The following is a 22,021-nucleotide window of genomic DNA, read 5'->3' as shown; positions in this document are numbered from 1 at the left end:
GAGGGGAAGGAGAGAGGAAGTGTGAGAAAGACCGAGAGAGTGTGAGAAGAAGCGAGGGAGTGTGAGGAGAGATGGAGAGAGGGAATGTGAGGAGAGAAGGAGAGAGGGAATGTGAGGAGAGAAGGAGAGAGGGAATGTGAGGAGATAAGGAGAGAGGAATGCGAGGAGAGAAGGAGAGAGGGAATGTGAGTAGGGAAGGAGAGAGGGAATGTGAGGAGGGAAGGAGAGAGGGAATGTGAGAAGGGAGGGAGAGAGGAAATGTGAGGAGAGAAGGAGAGAGGGAATGTGAGGAGATAAGGAGAGAGGGAATGTGAGGAGAGAAGGAGAGAGGGAATGTGAGGAGAGAAGGAGAGAGGGAATGTGAGAAGGGAAGGAGAGAGGGAATGTGAGGAGGGAAGGAGAGAGGGAATGTGAGGAGAGAAGGAGAGAGGGAATGTGAGGAGATAAGGAGAGAGGGAATGCGAGGAGAGAAGGAGAGAGGGAATGTGAGAAGGGAAGGAGAGAGGGAATGTGAGGAGGGAAGGAGAGAGGGAATGTGAGGAGATAAGGAGAGAGGGAATGTGAGGAGAGAAGGAGAGAGGGAATGTGAGGAGAGAAGGAGAGAGGGAATGCGAGGAGTGAGAAGGCGAGGGAGTGTGAGGAGACCGAGAAGGGAAGAGCAGTGTGCAAGAAGAGTGAGGGCGAAGGAGAGAGATGGACTTGTGTATGAGGAGGGGATAGACAGTTTGGTGAGAGAGGAGAGACGAGAGAAGGATTGTCGGTAGGAAAGAGGTAGTACGTGATGGAGCGAGGGACTGATTGACAAAGGGGGGCTGTGTGAGGAAGGAGTGATTGAAAGCGAGGAGGAGTGAAGGAGGAAGTGAGCGTGCCTAGGACTCGGAGGAGGTGCGTGAGCTGCCCTGGACCAGATTTCTGTATATGTTGGAGTTGAGGAAGCGGGGGTACGAGTCTCTGTGCATCAGCGTGTAGATCTGCAGCTGTGCGTCTTCAAAGGTGTGGGGCGTGGGGTCGGCCATCTTCTTGTTGATCACCTCCCTCACCCGCGAATCCAGACTCACCTGGAGCGGATGGGAGAGGGGGGAGGGAGGAAGGAGAGGAGTCGGAGGAAGGAAGGGAGACGAGGGGGGTGGAGGAGAGGGAGGAGAGGGGTAGGGAGGGGGGTGAGTGAAGGGGGGAAGGGTGAAGGAAGGACAGAGATTACCCATTGCTCCACTTTAAGCATGTTGCTGCAATGACTAGACCTCAGACAGACACAGCTGCACATGTTTGCACACACACACATGGAGAGGGACTGTGACAACAGAATTCCAGTCCTCCTTCCTGGTCATCTCTTTCTCTCTCACACACACACACAGGCGTCTTAGCAGCACTCACCACTTACTATTAATAGACCTGCTGGCAGCCAGCGATTTATAGTTTCCTGTGGCCAACCTGTGTGTGTGTGTGTGTGTGTGCGTAGAGGCAGCAGCAGCAGTGGCTTGTTGACCTCTCCAGCTTTGACACACACTGCAGATGAGAACCGACACTTGCAGCCCCCAGCACTCACTCTAAATACAGCAGCCCGCCTCACCTCACCCCCTGGGCCTCACGCAACATATACAGGACTCAATACTTCATGAGCAGAGGGGACTCAGTATGCTTTTGAGGAAGGAGAGAAAAAGAGAGATGGAAAGCGAAGGAGGCCTTTTTTCTTACATGTCAAGTTTTTTTCTGGGCAGAGGCAAATCAGTGTTAAAGTTTAATGTTTAAATCTCCTTCTCCTTCTCGTCCTCCTTCCCCACCCTCCTACAGTGGTGTCTCAGAGGGACCGGTAGGGACATGTAGTCCTACTGGATGAGACGCGTGAAGAACACCCTACCTCTTTAGGGGACAGGATGGAGACGTAGTCCTCGTAGATGATGCGAGCCTTCTCCTCGATGCTGCTCTTGCTGATCTCCTGTTTGAGGTCTTCACAGGACAGCCAGAACAGCATGTTCTCCTCGCTGTACTCTGTCCTCAGGAACTCCCGGAACACGTTCCTCCCTGCCGGGTTCTTCATCAGCTTGTCAAACGACTGGGCCCACATGCGCATCTCCTCCATCGTGGGTTTGGGACTGGGGGGGGAGGGGGGAGGGGGATTACTGAGACTGTACATGGGATTTACATTAACGTTACATTACATTTAGCAGACGCTCTTATCCAGAGTGCAGTACTTACAATACTTAGCGTAAGTACAGGGACATTCCCCCCAGAGGCGAGTAGGGTGAAGTGCCTTGCCCAAGGACACAACGTCATTTGGCACGGCCGGGAATTGAACCGGCAATCTTCTGATTAACAGCCCGATTCCCTAACCGCTCAGTCATCTGACCCCCCCCCCCACGATTTGTAAAGAGTGCAGTACAGTGCACTAGACCTGAGTGGAGTAGAGGACAGTTGTTGCTCACCAAGGTTCACAGTTTGGTATGGTCTCCATCCTGGTCTCTTGAGACTTCCTCCTCCTGCGCCTCTCCTCTTCATTCCTAACAGTGAGACTGCAAGGTGGTGAAACGGCTTTGAGAAATAACGGCACCGGCTTCTCTCTTTGTCTTATCTCTCTCTTTTTCTGTCTGTCATGATCACTGTCTGTCTGTCACCGATTCTGCCTCGGTCTCTCTCTGCCACAGCCTCTGTTTCTCTCTGTCACTCTTTGTCACCGTCTCTCTGTCACTCTCTGCCTCTGCCTCTATCTCTGCCCCGTCCTCCATCTCACCGCCTCTAGATACTGCTACATGTGGTGTAACGACCTGCAGGTGCAGATGGTGCTGGCGGCTCTCCAGGTGCGAGCCAGGGTGTATGCTGTTTATAAAGATAACAGGCGGAAGGTGCTACTGCTGTGTTACCACACTTAATGACACACCTCAATGGCAGAGTCAACCACAGGAGTGTTACATGACCCTGCCTAGGTTTTTCTGCCACAGAAGAGAGGGGGGTGGGGGGTGGGGGGGAGAGAAAGACAGAGAGAGACAGGGGAGGGGGGATGGAGGGAAATAAGAAGCGAGGGAGCTCAGCTCTGTGTGAACAGGGCCTCTAGTTAACCTCAGGGCACACAGCAGTTTTAATTACTGCTATTGCCTCCACTATATGTCTATCTGGAGTGTTAACAAAGTAGCCTGCGCATGCGTGCGCACGTAGATGTGCTATTTCATAGCATTTTGTGCTTTGGTGCATGTGTCAGGGGAGAACGAGCAAGGGCTTGGTTTTGGACAGGGCCTGAGTGTGAGACTGGAGCATACCATGTGCGGTGTGGGAGTGGGGGTTGTGTGGAACGTACCATGAGCAGCTACAGCAGCAGCACCAGCAGAAGCAGCATGCATTAGGTCTCTGGTTGGCCCTGCCTGGCTGGGCCCGACTGGGAGACTGGTCGCTCCGACCCATCGGAGACTCTCGCTCTGTCGGGACAGGGCCTGTGTACTGAGACACACACACACACATACACACACACACACACACACACGTAAACAGGTCAATGGTAAGGTCAGTGGTCAGATCAGCGAGTCTGTCCCCTTCTCCTCTATCGGCCTCTTTGTCTCTGATAACTCTGTCTCTCTCACAGACACACACACTCTCTTCTATTTCTCTGTGCCTCCGAAATGGAACAGAGGTAATGTACACCCCTGTCACAGGGTGCAGAGTCGCGAGTCATGTTCATAAGCCGAGCGCTTCGTGACCCGGGTTAAACCCCCTTTGCTTGGCAGCAAACACAGCTCCACTGTCATCTCCTGACCCTCAGCAGGGTGTGTGTGTGTGAGAGAGAGAGAATGAGAGAGAAATAATATGTTTTGTGCCCCCAGTCTTCATTATCAAACAGTAAACCACCATTACAAAGGCTGTAGAAGAGTGGGGCGATGTACGAGAGGGGGAGAGGAGGGAATGGGAGGAGGGAGAGAAAGAGGGAGGAAGGAACAGAGATTGAATAGATAGACTGAGGAAGTGAAAGAGAGAGAAGGGATATGGAGAACCAAGGTGAACCAATGTGATGCGTCATGTGATTGTGCTCTGGATACACACACAGTAATATACTGTATGTATACAGATATTTTCTCTTTCTATATATATATATATATATATACAGAATATATTGTATATATAGAGTATACAATGCACAAGGTTAACAAAAACTGCAAAAACAAGCACATTAAGTTCACATAGGATAAATTACAACACAGTATATACCAGCTAACAGATATATTTCCTCTGTTCAGTCCATGAAATAATACTCTCACTTCAAACCAATTGAATCGGCGTGGTTATTTTTTATTTGGCAAATTGCTCGGTCCATAATAATTCTTATCCAATCACATATGGCCCAGCTGTCCAAAATAGAGGAGCGCTGTCCCAAACATTCTACATCTGAGTTGGCATGACAACAAACTGACAGATACAATGTTGGGGTGAAAAAATAGAAAAAGAGTGGGATAGAGAGTAGGAATTGGGGGTTGTGGAAATATTGAGAGAGGGTGGGAGAGAAAGGGTTGGAGAAAAGAGGAGGAAAGACAGAGAGACAGAAAAAAAAGTTCAACGAAGAGAGAAGGCAGAAAAGTGAGAGGGAAGTGAGAGAGATGTGAACAGTGTGTGTGTGTGTGTGTGTGTGGGGGGGGGGGGGGGGCGGAGGGGGGGGGGGACCACTGTTAAAACAAAAGGCTTGTTTGTTTACAAAAGTAGAGAAGAGAATGAATACAGTAGAATAGAGCAGAATACAGAAAGGTAAAATAAAGTGAAACAAAGTAAAGCAGAGCATTAAGAGCACAGCAGAACAGAATAGTGTACCTGTAGAAGCAAAAATCGACCTCCTGTGTGTGTCCACCAGGGTTCCCCTCTCTACACATCATCTACCTCTTTGTCTCCCCTCTCTTTTTTTAGTTGACCAGTGGACCTGGAGCCCAGCCCTCTCTCTCTCTCTGCCCCCCCCCCGCCCCCCGCTACAGCTGTTCAGAGAGACCAGAGGGTTAACCTGGGTTGCCTCCCCTGTAATCTCCTCCTTTTTCAAGCAGATCCTCTCTCACACACACACACACACACACATCTCTTTCTCTCTACATACCCCCCTCTCTCTCACACACACAATATTTCTCTCTCTCTCTTTCTCACACACAGCGTTAGATAACACTTCCCCCCATGCCTGCCACCCCAGCCAGCTCTATTTATAGCAGCTGGTAAATTGGCTGCACTCGTCTTTGCCTCCCTTCTTTCTTTACTGCTTTCTTTTTCCCCCTGTTTGTATATTTTCAGCTATGGAAGTCAGTTGTACAAGACCTGCCTGTGTGTGTGTGTGTGTGTCAGCATGACAGGTAGGGGACCAGTCGGTCTTTCCCTAACCTAGGGAGGGGGGTCCTGTCTCAGAGAGAGAGACCTAGTTGTCGATACACACCTGCACGCACACCCACGCACGCGCACACACCAAACACCAGCAGCAAACACCGGAGGAGTAGTGAAGAGGCCCGTCCCATCTTCATTGTGTAGGTGGTGTCACATGTCTCCCTCGGTGTACGCAGTAGCAGCAGTTTTCTCTCTGCGTTCTTTGAAGACGCCCGCTATGCACACAGACACACACTCTCTTCGGCGATGCGGGGGGGGGGGGGGGAAAGCACCTAAAGATCCTGACTTGTCTGAGGGAGACACTTTGAATGGCACTCACGCGTACATTTGAGCACGCCAGATTACAAAATGGAACATTTTAAACAGGCTCCAACACACCTATGAGATCAGGTTTCCCACACACACACACACACACACACGTGTGTTAGAACTGCTCCGTGCGCCATGGCATGGCGTGAGGATGACCCGTCCTCTAATGGCAGAGCGTACACACATGTGAATCCCTCTAGAGACTGGCCCTCTGCTTACACAATGGCACCGCATGTGTCTGTGCGCGTGTGCGTTTGAGTGAGAAGCAACAAGAGTGTGTGACCTCCGCCCCAGCCCTCTCCTCACCCAGAGCAAACAGAGCCAGCAGGAAGGAGTTCTGCTGGCGTACTTCCTCTTTCAGCACCATGTTTAGGACCAATGAGAACACTGACACTGCATACCACTGTGTTATGACTTGGTATGAAATGAATGAAGCCGAGAAGCGTTGAAGGCAGTACTGTAAACCCTGGGTACACACTCATAACACGCTGTAACTTGAACCCCGTTTGGATGGATCTGTTTTCTTAGGCGGGAGGAGGGGCATATTTTTAGTGCAGCGCAAATCAGTTCCGTTTACATACTGTGCGTGCCACAAGTTTAGTAAGTAAGAGCGAGTGTGTGAGAGTAGGGATTTAGGTCCTGGTCAAGCCAGGCCAGTATCAGGTCTCCTTAGTCTCTTAATGTAAACCTAGGACGGCTGATCTGTTCTAATCCCATTACCTTCCCTTTCAATCCTGTTAGCCAGGGTAGGGGGTTATGACCCAAGTCTGGCAACCCACGCCCCGCTCGTGATCCAACCGGCCCCCAGTGTGGGAACAGGGAGCGGCAGGGAGAGAAGTACAGCACAGCTCCAGTTACATGACAATTAATGAAGAAGGTTAGGGGGTTAAGAAACCTGACAGAGCCAAGATGACTGGAGCATGTCTACATACACACATCTATACATAAACATACACACACATGTCACTGACTGGCTGACTCGGCAGTACACCAGCCACAGCAGTTCTGACCTACAGCTAGTCCGGTTACCACACACACACACACACACACACACCCACACACGCACACACACACACACGTGCATACAGCTATCCTGGTCCGGTCCAGCGGCTCAGTGTCTGGAGCCAGCTACCACACTCGCTGTTTCCACAGGGATTTAAGCAATTAAGCATTCATTGGAGTATTAATCCCAAAGATTATTCCAGTCTAATCTCACTTTCAGATCGGCGGTAGAGAGTAGCAGCTAGGCTGGTCATGGCTCAGCTCAAGCCTACGCTGCTCTCTCGCTCTGCCCTGGGGGAACTGGATCATTAGCCAGCCTTAAATCCAGAGAGAGCAGCCGTCTGGGACAGCAGACAGGGCAGAGGGACACAGGGCCCAACTCATCCCACTGCATCCCAGGATGGACACCCAGCTGCCATGATGGAGATGTCATGTGTGGGGGGTCAAGTGACAGCTGACGGGTCCAGCAACTGTACCTTAGGCTGTACCCAGCCTACCAGGCAAATCACATCCAGCCAAAACACTGCATTCCACACCCTACATAAACCAACAGCTACACACAACCACCCTTGCCATAGTCTGTGGGCCTCCCCATAGCTATCTACCTACCCAGTAACCCTCACCCCTTACCAGAGCCCGTGGTAAAACAGGTATGGTATATATATATGGAAAGACTGGGCCCAGTATGGTATTTATATATGGAAAGACTGGGCCCAGTCCTTGCCTTCTGTCCCAGCTAGCTTCACCAAGCTGGCACTAGCCACACAGCTCCAGTGGCAGTTCTCCTCTACCAGACCTCAAACATACCTGAGCTGGAGCCTATGTGTGGAGGTGAGAGGCCAAATAACCGAATAGCTCCAATCATTAAGAACATAAAGTGTACATGCTGCACACGTGGACACACATAAGCCACCCCCCCCCCCCCCTCCACACACACACACACATACATACATTCACACCCATATAATATTTTCCTGTGATCTGAATACCTGCTTGGGCAGGATAGGAAATGTCTCTACCAGCAGACTCCTGTCAGGCTGTTCAAACAACTCTCAGTGAAGCTGCCTCTGGCCTCACACACATAAACACACAACACACACACAAGCAAAGGCAGACAAACACACACATAAACCCATAAATACACCCAAACAGCCTTACATGCCAAGAGATTCTAGGTTCTTTAATAGAATGCAATGCTGGAGAACTGTTTGCTCCAACGTGCATTTGTCTCATCTCCTTATAAGGTCATACCAGTCTTAAATGCCTCGCCTCTGACCATGGTCATACGCACACTTGAAATAAAGAACGGGCCGGCAATCTCACCGTTGGACACGAGCAGGCAGAGACAAGCACAGATCAATGAACACCCTCCTAAGTCCTCAGCTCCTTGTCCCTTCTTCTTCTTCTTCTTAGCTTTCACCAATCCCTCCATCAACCAATGAAGCAATATTCCCAATCATCAGAGAGAACTCACACACCATCATGAGCGACCCAATGACAGGAAGGGGAGAGAGAGAGAGGGAAGGAGAGCGGGAGGGCGGAGAGAAGACAGACGGACATAAATTCAATGATGTGAAGGCATAGAGAGAAAGAGAGAGAGAGACACAGAGAGACACACAGAGAGAGAGAGAGAGAGAGAGAGAGAGAGAGAGAGAGAGAGAGAGAGGTGGAGGAGAAAGAGAGACTAAAGGAAGTGTTGAAACTGTTCTGATGTTGTGACATGGGGTTATGTGAAACTTCATGAGTCAGCATCCTCTCTCCCTCTTCCCTCCTCCTTTAGCTCCCCCTCTTCCTGTTTCTTATTAAATACTGTCTCCAGACCTGTGTGATGAGTAACACTATAATAACCCAAAGTATTTTTTACGGACTGTGCGTAACCTTTCCGTACGGACGACCAATCAGAACACAGATGTTTCACAACTCCTGCACAGTAGCCTATCAATTTGATTACAAAAGCTTGGAGCACGCCCACCTTCTGCAAACAGGTCCATAAAATTATGCAAAATGTGAACCAGGAGTAACATCACATCATACTGTAACAGTCCCTGTCTGTTACACCACGTCATACTGTAACATCACACCATACTGTAACTGTCCCTATGTATGTAACTGCAACCCCTACAGAGGTTTTACTACTGTTCATTACAATAAATATTTCACAATCATTATGACTGTGTTAGTGCATGTGTTTGTGATTATGTGCATGAGCAGAGGGTGGAGGTACTGTGTGAAGAGGAAGGGGGCTTTTCCACGGGTTTGTTTGTTATATGAGTCTCACTCATATAATTCACCATAAAAGTAAAGAATTCAGGCCCTAGTTCTGCGTCTTGGCATGTGAGTGATTGCATTCGTCATTAGATATATTATTACTGTCCAACAATAAATAAATACAACTCATGACTCTTCTGACCACTCCCCATTGGCTCCAGGATTGTAACGGTCCTCTCCTTGTTCCTCCTAGCTGAGTCGCCTCCGGGTTCTGAGGGTTCTAAATGACACTAGAGAACTGTATGAGGCCTAATGAAATCACAGAGTACTGGTTCACTCAGCACTGTCAGCTGTTAATTATGTTTATCAGAGCTGGCCAATGCACAAAAAAGTGCATTGAAACTGAAAGCTGGTGGGTAAGATAGGAGAGATGGCATGATAGATCTTGGAGGTCTGGTTACCGGACTAATATAAACGACCAGAATGTCTCTTTTCTTGAGAGCAGTAAATACTCCTTACCGTATTATCTGGTCGGTTTCTACTCTAGTCTGGTAACTTAAGTTCACACTCAGTCAGAATAAAATGACTGACTCGAAACCACTCTCAGTGGGGGCAGATAAGTGAAGGCGAACTCCTGAGAGAGACGGGATGAAAGAAAGATATAAAGTGGGAGAGTAAAACTGTGAACGAGAGGACACTCAAATGAATGTGACAGGGACAAGTTGACAGGAGCTAAATATAGGGCTGGCATGTGCAAATAATTGAAATGTAATTCAGGACTATGGAGCTACGGAGCTATTGAGCTTGACAGTGGAGCTTGGAGGAATTTAAAATACACAGAGGAGACGAGAAGAGGAAAAGTGAAGAAGTGAAGAGAAAAGAAGAGAGAAGAAAAAAAAAAGATATTGTGTGTGTGACTGTGTGTGTAGGCTTGCATGCAGCAACTTGCTCATGGGCTGCAGGCTATGTGTGGGATGGGGTCAGATGGCTGAGCGGTTAGGAAATCGGGCTGTTAAGCAGAAGGTTGCCGGTTTGACTCCTGGCCGTGACCAATGACGTTGTGTCCTTGGGCAAGGCACTTCACCCTACTTGCTTCGGGGGGAATGTCCCTGTACTTAAATGACTAAATGTAAATGTGTGGGAGGACAGAGACAGTCATCATTCAGTCACCTCAATACCTACTCAAATCTACTATTTGGACAGAAAGTAGAAAGTGTTGTCAAGCATCATGAATTGGCGCAAGATTAGAATTACAAAAGAGATGGATGGAGAACATGAAAACGTATAGCGTGATAAGAAAAGAATGGATGGAGGTGAAAAGGACATTTTCAAATCCATGGCTCAGTACTGTTGGTTCCACAGGGGCATGATCTAAAGAAGCCCTAGTCTATGTTATGCAAATGTTTTTTAATTTGTCAAGTTTAGGGTTAATTTTGTTATAAGGTATTATGCGTGTGTGTGTGCGTGTTTATGTTTGTGTGTGTGTGTGACATCCTGTTTGTCACTGACTCTCCCAGTTCTAATCTTAACCAGATGCCAGCACCAAGTGGCCATGCATCATGTGACAACCAAAGCAGATCCAACTCTTCCCCCCCCCCCCCCTCTCTCTCTCTCTCTCTATCTCTCGCACAGACACACACATGCACACTTTATTAGTTATCTTCTTGTAATTCAATTGTACATTTGTCTATCTCCCTCTGTTTCTCCTCTCTGTCTCTTTTCATTCTATTCTATTCTACATCTATTCTTTTTATTCAAGTTTTATTTATTTGAGGCTCTTAGTCCTTTCTGAAAGGTTTTCAGTCTGAGGAGCTTCGGTTCTGAAGGTGAGCAATGAGGAAGGAGAGTGTATCCGAAGGTAAATTTTGATTGGCTTATTTCACAGTTAATGTGATGGCGCAGAGGAAGAACATTCAGATAAAATAGAGAAAGAGAGAAGAGAGAGAGGGATAAGGGGGAGGGCAGGGAAGTGAAGATGTGGATAAGAGAGGAGTAGGGTGAGTGAGAGGGCAGGGATGAAGAGAGGTGGAGAGGGATGATGGGAGAGAAGATGGCTGTGGGGAAAACTGAGAGGAGGAGAGAGAGAGAGAGAGAGAGATGAAAAAGTGAGGCCAGAGAAGAGGATGGGTAAAGGAGTGGCACATGCACATGACAGTCTTGTGTAACATGTCTGTTCCAAGCTGGGGCTGACTGATTAACTGACTGACTGACTGACTGGTAGGCTGACTGACTGACTGACAGGCTGACAGGCTGACTGGCTTCATCCCTCTCTGAGGTCAGGAAGTAAGCACACAATATGACAGGCACAACAACATCAACAACCAGAACAAAAACATACAACAACAACATCACCACTATTGGAAAGACAACAACAAAAGAAAACAACACACCAGGGAACAACATCACAACACATATACAGATTTATAGATATATAGAAAGAGTTACCAGTATGTCCATCATGGCTTGACAGCTTGCAGCCTATTAGTTTTATAATCCTCAACGATGTTAACAGCCTGGTAACATGCATGTCATCCCCCCTTTGGCCGTGGACCTCTCCTTCATACAAACCAAGAAAACACACATACGCAGGCACACACACACACACACATCCACAAAAAGAGAGATAGAAACACAACATACAGAAAGGGAGAGAGAGGTGTACGTAAGAAACTGAGTTAGCTCTAGTTGTATCGCTCGGTAACCTAAAGAACATCATTGCTTTTTGTCCATTACTTCAGTCTCAGAACTACATTATAGTTGAGGCACAACTGTTTCTCTAATGCTTGGAAAGGGGGGGGGGGGTTGAGGGAGGATGAGAGGAAAAGAGGGAGGGTGAAGCAGGGATGAAAAGTGGTGCAGTCGTGCAGTGGTGAGGGGGGGATTGAAGGAGGGTTGGATGGGTGGTAGGGAGGGCGAACATTCACAAAGGGTTGAGGTAGGAACATTCAAGCTGAACCGTCATACCTATAAAAACCAACACTGCAATGCCACCAGCCAGCTAAGACATGATCCAACAATCCTATAGACCTCAACACGGCGCAAACTAACGGAACCCATAGACAAACACAGACAAACTAAGTCCCAAAATGGAACACATATAGTAAGCCTAATCCGGAACCAGCTAACTGAACCTAAGGTGTGGTTGCTTGAAGACCTATCTGATCGGATGGCATGTTGGGATTTTGAGACTTTAAGCTCAACTCCCAAGCTTCCTAGGGATAGGTTGACAAGTTCTTACATGTATTTACCACGTAGACGAGAATGAAGAAAATTACCACAAAATATCCAAACAAACAAATTACCACTTTCTCCAATGCAGTTTGGCTGTTGAAAATACCACACCTACCAAGCTTGACAACCAACATAAAACACACATCACTTTAGATGTGATTAAGCAGTAAATTAAACCGTTTTTAAACAGTAACTTTGAATATCTACAAATACTGTAAAATGACCCTTACAAGAACTAGGCCTGTATGAGTATGACTTTAAGGCCAAACCATAGGTCAGACCACATGCCCTTCTTCCCCTTTAAAAGTCAACGACAAGAGAGACAGAAAGGGAGGGAGCCGTGCACCCAAAAAGGGGAAATGAGTGACAGACAAAATGAAGAAAGAGATAAGAGGAAGTGGGTGCAAAACTGCCAGTGGAAGATGAACACAGAAGCTAGACTTTGAGAGAAAAAAGTAAGCAGTGTAAGTGTTATATCACTATAGGCTAGGCTAGATGTTTCCTGTCTGCTTTGGCTTTGCTCCATCCCTCATTCTCCCCAGGTCTGTTTGACAGAAAGATTGTGCAAGATATAAGAGAGATTATTACATTTTATGAAAAAGTTGTTAAAAGAGAGATAGAGAGAGAATGAGGAATGAGGGAGGGAAGGAGGGAGAGGGAGGGAAAGAGAGAGGGAGGGAGGAAGAGAGTGTGAAAGAGGGAGTGATGCCGTGCCGACAGCAGACCAGAGTGGCATGAGTGAGTCATACTTCCTCTGGAGGAGGCTGTGTGCTATCTCTCTCTCTCTCTCTCTCTCTCTCTCTCTCTCTCTCTCTCCCATCCCCCCTTACACACTCTCTATCCGTCTCTCTCTCCTTCCTGCAGACTCATTCAGACCATGGGGGTACTGCTCTCTAGTAGGCTTCTATCACTAGCATGGCCTACATATGCAGCATGTGAAGGGGAGGTGGTTTGGTAAGACTGAGAAAATTCAATGTCTGCTCGCCAAGCCTGTGAGTCAACCACTAGACCAAGAGGTGTTCCATTTGGTCCTAGGGGCAACACAAAGTATTTAACGTTGCAAAAGTTCAATGAGAGGGACTGCATCGTTATCCTCCATAACATTTCACATGAAAACACTTTCATTTAACATCTACAATTACACCAAAGGAGAGTCGTTAAAACGCTACCTTCTCACAACTCTGTGTGCGAGAGAGAGATAAGCAATAACAGAAGGACATGAGAGAAAGAGTGCCTAGTCTCAGCTCTGATCTCATGTCCTCTGTGGCTATCCTCCTCTTTTTCTTCTGTTGGAAGAGTCTGGTTCCCTGTGTGGCCTCCAGGGGATGAAAGAGAATGAGAGAGAAAGGTGGAGGGTGGTAGGGAGGGCAAGATGTAGAGGTTGGGGTATAGGGTAGCTTAATAGAGCAGAGGTTGGTCTTTTTTTTATACTTTGGCTGTAGCCAGACTTGTACTTGCTTCTGACAACAAATGTAGCTGCTTTTCCAAAGGTTTGTTTGTTTTTTCATTTTGTTGTGGTTTTCCTGTCATGTTTTTTCGTTTAAGTGAGAGGTGGCAGTCGTTACTATTTTCAAATATTCGTTTCCCCCAAGCGCGCAGCCAGTGAATTGACACGCGCGGTCTAGTTCAGAGCGCTACGCCGCCACGCGACACTAAGGGGCCCCGCCCCCTCATCTTCCTCCGCTCAACGGGCACGCGACTTCCCCGGCCCCGCGCGCACAAAATTCATTCACCCGAACGTCTCGCGCATGAGTCACGAACGCGCTTTACTACACAGAATCGAGAAAATTGAGGGGGCAGAGAACATCCTTTTACCATAGGTAAAACTGACACTGTTCTGATGAAAAAACAAGAACAAGGTTAAGATCAAGCTTATACGATCAACAGGCAAGTTAGATCATCTCAAAATAGCCCGCACACTTCTTGACAAATAAAAACAAACTTTATTCGAGCAAATTAATTCCAGGTTCCCTCCACTTCCTTAAAGCTCTTTACTTGAGTATATATATATATATCTATAGCCTTCCTGCAAACAAGGCTCTGAATGTAATAATCGTTTAGGTTTATTTTATTTTATTTTATTGTGCTTACAGGGTAACCGAATGCCCTATCCCCTACCCCTATATGTTTTACAGAAGCACAAAAGCACTCTGCTTTTTAAGTACTAAGTGTGCATGGGTCCAGACATAAGGAGATCTCCGGTGGATGTCACAAAGGATGTAAACCGAGTGTTAAACCATCTGTAAATTATCCTGCATCATTGTTTTCGTAAGCTAAAGATTTTCTTCTGTCCCGAGTTGTTTCGTTGTAGACTGGTACATTTAAGTTAAGAACATGAATCGCCCACCTTTTCATTTTACAGTCGGCAAGCCAACATGTTGGCGCTACTCACAAGGATGTCAAATAAATCATATCCGTGCTGGCGAGAGCTCTATAACTGTATCAAAAAGAAAACGGACGACATCTCCATATTGCAAATAATAGTCCACCGTCCATAGACCGTTCCCACTATTAGAAATGAATCACCGAGACGGAATAAGCAAGCCGGAGTCCCTCCTCAGTTTTTACGAATGATAATAGTGGTTATTGTATCCAAGACAATCGCCAGTCTATCCGCTGAACAGCTTGATCCTCTCACCAATGATGACAAGTGTTGTCAGGCAAAACGACCGCTGTTTTTTCGGTTGTTTTACGGTTTTTGGGGACACGGAGGTTTTTCTTCCGACTCTATCCATTCTTGAGGAATCACGGACCTTTGCAAAACGGGAAAAGCCCACCATTGACTGGCCAACTGAACCTTTTTTCACTTGGCATACCCATACGATTACCATACTTACGATTTTTGCATTAGAACGATCTGGAGGACGGTATCCGTTTCGCTTTCGGAGGCACATCCGTTTGTTTTATGTAGTATTTTTCTGTTGAAGAATACAGTATTTATTCGCTCCAGCGTTCCAGCTCCTGGGATCGACACCCTTACCAAGGCGAACGGAGGCTGAAGGGCGCATGCGTTAATCTACTGTAGACCGCTCTGTGCAGGCGGTACAGGGACGACTTCCTCGGTTGCCATTTGGTATTACTGTAAAGTCCTGTTAGAGCTAAATAACTTTTCTAATGCCACTAAAAAACTGATATAGGCTACTTCAACAACAATGGGAGAATACCATCATCTGCTGACGGTTGAAAGTTAGTTACAATGGAAGTTAGTTTGGAACGCTTCTTGAAGCTCATTTAACAATGAGGTCACCCATCTATGGTAATTAGTCACTGGCTTCGGGAAACTTTGTTGCCTTCTCAAAATGTAAAAACCTCAGTAGTAGGCTACGTCCTGTCATGTAATGGGACTAAAGCGTTGTGCATGAAATAGATGCAAGTGTCCCAGAAGGCTTATGCAGAGGCAGTCTCAGAACTCGTGCTACATCCTGCAAGAAGACGCGGACCACAACGTTTACAGTCTGATATAAAAACGAAATCTTCACGTGAATGTTTGAAGAACAACCGATTCCAATTATTGATCAAAACATCAAAGTCGAGGCTCATTGCAGAAGACAGTTATTCGCATCTCTTTCAGACATCGGCTTGTTTGTCCAGCAGTAGGCGCCAGAGACCAACAATAGCTTGACAGGGAAACTGGAGCCACTGTGGTGGATCAGAAAGTCACCAGTCTCAGCTGCTTCACGCACACCTCATCTGCTTTTTCATATCGCCAATAAAGTTAATTATAAAACTAGTTAAGGAAAAAAACACGTTTGAACAATAATTTTGAAAAAGAGACGACCAAAAGTTAATCATGCACATATCATTTGTGGAAATAAAACATAATGTATCATACATCATATCTCAATTAGCTGGAGTTTTTCAAATGGTAAATAAAATATGTATACATTTCTTTTTGTTTCTGTTTCATGTCAATCTGCTGTTGCCACTAGATGTCAGTCAAGCTCTCCTCTGCAGCAGAACAGAACCTTAATTCCAACTCAACCTTGTCCTCACATCACTTTACGTAAAGGACTAGTAGGCACACACACACACGGTTCAGGAATTCAGGTTCAGAGAGACATCCGTACCCATTGCCTCCTCTCACCAAAGCCATACAGGGGAATATGGAGGATTGGTGCTATCCATCACTTTATTTTAGACTTCCGGACGGTGAACAATGTTTTATCTACGTGTTTGACACAGTTAATCCCAGTGCTGTTAGAGCTAATGTGAGCTAAGTGAGTTTGAGGCTGTATTGAAGGTCCTGTCCTGGCCAGGCCTTTGTCCTCTCTGGGAACAGTGAGTCACCCTCCCATATGAAGGGCAATTGTTGCACAGCAACCAAACTGGGGGAGGGGGAATGGAGGGATGGCATAGAAGAAGTGGAAATGGAGGAGGAGAAGAGTGGATGAGGTAAAGGGGTACATGAGGATTTGTAAATAAAAGCAAGAAAGTGGAGGGACTCTGGAGTGGAGGAAGTGGAAATGTCACAGCTACAAAAATAACACACTTCGTGGAACCATGCAGCAGGTCACTGCCAGTCAGTCACTCCTATCTCATCCTCCAGAAGCTTTTTGATCCTCTGTTTCTGTGGAGAGAGATCTCATATTATAGAGATGACTAAGCTCCTTATCATAGCATACAGGAAGTGACTCTCCAGATCAGCGTTCAGTAGTCGATGACCATGGTCAAGACCTAAACATCTGTTTCAGTCTGTTGTAACCCTAGTCATACATGTTGTTTTCTGATTCAAAATACACACATAGGTACACACACTTACAGTATTTGTTTTCAGCCTCTCAATCTAAACACGCAGATGCTGCCTAAACGTTCTATGTAAGTGATCGTGTGTGTGTGTATGTGTAACCTATGTCAGTTCCATTCAAGGATTCCCTCCATGAGGAATGAAGCAGCCAGATGTTTATCTCCAGATATCAGCACCTTGCAGAGACATGGAACAGGTTTGTCCGCTTCTTGGCTGTCAGCACTCAATTATAGTCTGATCTCGGCAGTGTTACATTGTGCTGTGTGTGTGTGTGTGTGTGAGGGTGTGTGTGTGTGTGTGTGTGAGTGTGTGTGTGAAAGTGAGAGAGGGGGTGCGGGGATATAGAGAGAGCCATGACAGAACTCCCACCCTTCACCTGCAGTTTGTTCAGGCAGTCGATGGTGTTGATCTTCTCTTCCTTAGGCCGCAGCAGCAGCTCCAGGCGGATGGCGTCCATAGCACTGTCCTGGCAGGATATCATTAGATCGATCTCCTGGGCCTGAGGGTACAGGCATAGGGACATCGTAATAACATAGCAGCCCGGCATGGTGCTAACCACTGTAATGAATTGTGATGCACAGGGCTTTTATGCGGTCCATCAGGAAGTCTAGGCTTCAGGGTCGGACTGGCCGTCGGGAGAGTCAGGAGATTTCCCGAAGGCCGGTCAAACGGCCACGGCATAATGTAAAAAAAAATATACAGTGCCCTCCAAAAGTATTGGAACAGTGAGGCCAATTCCTTTATTTTTGCTGTAGACTGAAAACATTTGGGCTTGACATCAAACGATGAATGTGAAACCAGAGATCAACGTTTCAGCTTTTATTTCCAGGTATTTACATCAGGATCTGATGCACAAATTAGAAAATATCACCTTTTTGTTCGAACCCACCCATTTGTCACGTGAGCAAAAGTATTGGAACATATGACTGACAGGTGTGTTTTGTTGCCCAGGTGTGTCCTATTACATACATTATTCAATCAATAAATACCACTGAATGTCTACACTCAGGTTCAGATTGGGTAAGATAGGTTTTGTCTTTGCAGACTGTATTCAGAGGTGAAAACAACATGAAAACCGGAGCGCTGTCTTTGGGTGAAAAACAAGCAATTGTGAGTCTTAGAGAAGATGGAAAATCAATCAGAGCCATTGCAGAAACATTGGCCATAGCCAGTACAACCATTTGGAATGTCCTGAAGAAGAAGAAAACTACTGGTGTACTAAGTAACAGACGTCGAACAGGTAGACCAAGGAAAACATCAGCAGTTGATGACAGAAACATTGTGAGAGCTGTAAAGAAAGACCCTAAAACAACTGTTAGTGAGATCAGCAACAACCTCCAGATGGCAGGAGTGAAGGTATCACTATCTACTGTTCGCAGAAGACTTCATGAACAAAAGTACAAGGGCTACACCAGAAGATGCAAACCACTCATTAGCAAGAAGAATAGGAAGGCCAGGCTGGAATTTGCCAAAAAGTACAGAGATGAACCTCAAAAATTCTGGGACAAAGTTTTATGGACTGATGAGACAAAGATTAACTTTTACCAAAGTGATGGAAAGGCTAAAGTTTGGAGAAAGAAAGGAACTGCTCATGATCCCAAACACACAAGCTCATCTGTGAAACACGGTGGAGGTAATGTCATGGCTTGGGCTTGCATGGCTTCTTCTAGGACGGGCTCATTAATCTTCATTGAGGATGTAACACATGATGGCAGCAGCAAAATGAACTCGGAAGTCTACAGAAACATTTTGTCTGCCAATTTAAGGAAAGATGCAACCAAACTGATTGGCAGAGCCTTCATCATGCAGCAAGATAACGACCCAAAACACACTGCCAAAACAACAAAGGAGTTCATCAGGGGCAAGAAATGGAAGGTATTAGACTGGCCAAGTCAATCTCCAGACTTAAACCCTATAGAGCATGCATTTTACCTGCTTAAGAGGAGACTGAAGGGAGGAACCCCACAAAACAAACAACAACTGAAAGAGGCTGCAGTGAAAGCCTGGGAAAGCATCAAAAAGGAAGAATGCAAAAGTTTGGTGACGTCAATGGGTCACAGACTTGCTGCAGTTATTGAAAGCAAAGGATTTGCAACTAAATATTAAGTCTTATTCACTTAAATATGTTTTAAGTATATCTGTTCCAATACTTTTGCTCACATGACAAATGGGTGGATTCAAACAAAATGTGATATTTTCTTAGTTGTGCATCAGATCCTGATGTAAATACCTGGAAATAAAAGCTGAAACGTTGATCTCTGGTCTCACGTTCATTATTTGATGTCAAGCCCAAATGTTTTCAGTCTACAGCAAAAATAAAGGAATTCGCCTCACTGTTCCAATACTTTTGGAGGGCACTGTATATATATAAAAATACACGGTTGTGGGCAGTCCCAGTTCAGACCTGCCAGGCTTCAATCCCTTATGTTGTACGACAGAGGATTGTTTATTGTTCTCTGCCGATTTTATGCCATTGCATTGGAACTGACATTAATATTATTTGATATAAAAAAAAAACACAATCAATTATTCAGGTGGAACCTTTTCTATATCCTGACAGAATAAAAGACAAATAAGGATATAACTGGCCATATTTAAGCCTTTCTCTCAGTAAGCAAAGTTACAAGTGCAACTGGTTTATTGGTTTACCCTCAAATGGTTGTACCGCAGTCTCATCTGACTGAGGCGGTTCCTGGCTTCAGCGGCATTTATGCGGCCCAGTCGTTCCTGCTCTCTTTTCTTTTCCATTTCTTTCTTGCTGCAATGATGCACCGGCGCCCTCTTCCGCACATCCGTTAATTGGCGAGACCACATCCGCTGCCGGGACATCGTCGTAAAACTGCGCACCTCATTTTAAAAGTCCAAGTTCAAATGAGAAGGAAATATATATGCTCGTTTTCAATTAACGTAAAATCAGTGAGAACATTGTAGTTAAAACGATAATAGTCAAACATGCCAAACCCACATTTAACCTACACTAAACAGCAAGTAAAATAGTCCAGCTACCGTAGGATTTGTATGGGCTGTTTCACTTGTTGCAATTTTACGCTCTATCCTAGCTAGATTAGAAAACTGTCTACTGTAAATCAGCGTTCGCTTGCTCGCTGCATACAATTGGCGTGTCTTTTTACCTTATTTTTAGGTGGTTGGATTCAGCGAGCGTTGAGTGTCGGCAGCAAACTCTACAAATGCTTTTGTTGTAAAAAGCCGTTGTCATAGAAGCATTTAGAAGTGATGTTTGCAAGTACACACACTATGATATTAGCGTACATTTAAGCCCACTCACAAATCACACTGGCAGATTAAATATTATCCTTTATTTTGACGTTGACTTGGTTTTGTTTCGACTCAAAGTGCTAAATAAATATAATGGCCATGTATTCATGTGTCCTGGAATGTATGCACTTAAAGCGGAATAACCATTGTGTGAGTCATGTATTCATTGGCGACTTAAGACCCTCTAAATTTTATCTCAGCACCCCAAAAAAAATAAAAAAATAAAAATGATTATTGTTTATTATCATTTGATGCTGGTAGTTCATGAAGAAAGGGACATCCTTAGTTTTGTTTTTTCATTCATTCATTCATTCAATATTTTGCATAATAATACATAAATGAATGAATTGTTATCCAGTGAAATTAGAGATTTATTAGCAAGGGGGTTTAGCACTTTGCAAGGCACTGTAAGGCACTGTCTTCCCTCCATGTATTTATGGCCTGGTCATCATGACATCATTTTGAGCCCAGATCTCATTACCAGTTTGACTGCTAGGTTTGCTTATCTGAGATAACGGAAGCAACAGACTTGACAAACATCAAAACATTGATGTTTTTAAAAACCATTAGAGGGAGATAACGATGTGTCTAGATTGTGTATCAGATCATGAATTACCAGAATATTCATCTGAAAAAGTGTCCTTTGCTTATCACAAGGCCGACTCTCTTTCAATCTCTGTTTGAGTTTCTTTGCATGAGGTCATTTCCTTAGCAGTTCAGACATATTGGTTTCTTTTTTCTTTGCACAAATCTAGTCTACTCTAGTTCTATAATATACCATCTATAACCTGTATACCTGATCCGTTTTATATTTTATGTCAGTCTACTAGCATCTCTTATGGTCATAACAGACTACCATGTGGTCTTTGCTAAGATACTCCTGTCAGGCATCGTGAGGTCTTCACATCAGACTTACTCTGTGGGATAAATCCATTGGCAGGTGACGCATCAACAGATGTGAATATGTTGAGAACAGAGAGACATGTAACACGTCCTGATGAAAACCTCTTTTACGACGCACGCATACACATTACATTAGGTATGCTACACAGCACTGTGTCACAGATGCCACGGCTGGTGTGGCATATAAATGTCTCACCTTGACAGAGATCTGTCAAGGTACGTCTGTGTGTCAGTGTGTTTCAGATAAGTGAAAGCTCTCTCTCTCTCTCTCTCTCTCTCTCTCTCTCTCTCTCTCTCTCTCTCTCTCTCTCTCTCTCTCTCGCCTGGTAGCCCCCAGCAGGTTAGACCTTCGGACCTGAGGAGAGCTGTGACTGAAGGGGACCTCTTCTACTGTGTCAGTTGCTCCTACATGCTGACATTGGTACTATTGATCTAGCTGAGAGACAGGAAGGATGGCGTGAGAGAGAGAAAAAGGAAGGAAAGAGAAAAATAGATACAAAAAGTGGAAAGGGAGGGGGGGAGTAAAAAGGGGTTGAGATCGATTGAGAAGGTTTGGGGACGTGAATGAGAGGAGGAGATTGAGGGAAGAGAAGGAATAATTCAGGATTCAGGAGGAGAGAATTTTAATTTCACCAGAGAGAGTTTAATCAAACCAGATGCAATAGCAGAGCTTTACATTTTAGTTGTAAAGCACATTCCACTGGCAAACGACCTCCAGTACCACTGGGATCCTCTGAGCTGTTGCTGCCTCTCCTGGGGTTTAGTTATCACGTCACAGGAGGGACCTCAAGAACCCAAAATAAGAAAAAACAAAAATATATACTATCTAAAAGCACATATGTTCAGTCATTACCCAAGACAGCCTGACTTTATGTGGAACCACAATTCAGAATAAATTGATTATTTGTCTGATTGGTACAGGTTGTGGGACTGTAGGGGGGTATTGATAAGTACGGAGGAATGAGGGCTGATCGATCTCATCATCTGGGTTGGTCGTCTGACTTAGTAATGACA

At 45.7% G+C, this 22,021-nt stretch overlaps 2 protein-coding genes across 8 annotated transcripts; both read right to left on the bottom strand.

The window, feature by feature from the left end:
• Positions 1-581: 581 nt before the first annotated feature.
• Positions 582-15,196, bottom strand: rgs19 (regulator of G protein signaling 19). 7 transcript variants are annotated; one of them, XM_047013933.1, is made up of 6 exons: positions 14,922-15,009; positions 11,299-11,409; positions 3,290-3,429; positions 2,424-2,510; positions 1,859-2,093; positions 582-1,058 (listed from the first exon to the last, which is right to left on the bottom strand). In XM_047013933.1, exons 2-6 carry the CDS (start codon positions 11,311-11,313, stop codon positions 870-872), a joined length of 666 nt encoding a protein of 221 aa, XP_046869889.1. In that variant the 5' UTR covers positions 11,314-11,409; positions 14,922-15,009; the 3' UTR covers positions 582-869. The 7 variants fall into 7 exon arrangements, with proteins under 7 accessions (XP_046869889.1, XP_046869891.1, XP_046869888.1 ...); XM_047013935.1 differs by having other exon boundaries at positions 2,424-2,498; XM_047013932.1 differs by lacking the exon at positions 11,299-11,409 and having other exon boundaries at positions 14,922-15,196.
• Positions 15,197-16,057: 861 nt separating this feature from the next.
• LOC124462286 (protein LKAAEAR1-like) lies at positions 16,058-19,663 on the bottom strand. The gene is made up of 3 exons (XM_047013944.1): positions 19,478-19,663; positions 17,205-17,327; positions 16,058-16,651 (listed from the first exon to the last, which is right to left on the bottom strand). The coding sequence occupies exons 1-3, from the start codon at positions 19,655-19,657 to the stop codon at positions 16,595-16,597; spliced, it is 360 nt and encodes a 119-aa protein (XP_046869900.1). The 5' UTR covers positions 19,658-19,663; the 3' UTR covers positions 16,058-16,594.
• Positions 19,664-22,021: the final 2,358 nt, after the last annotated feature.

This window comes from Hypomesus transpacificus, unplaced genomic scaffold (genome assembly GCF_021917145.1).
Source record: "Hypomesus transpacificus isolate Combined female unplaced genomic scaffold, fHypTra1 scaffold_210, whole genome shotgun sequence".
Classification (NCBI taxonomy): domain Eukaryota; kingdom Metazoa; phylum Chordata; class Actinopteri; order Osmeriformes; family Osmeridae; genus Hypomesus; species Hypomesus transpacificus.
This window is presented reverse-complemented; position numbering and strand designations above follow the sequence as displayed.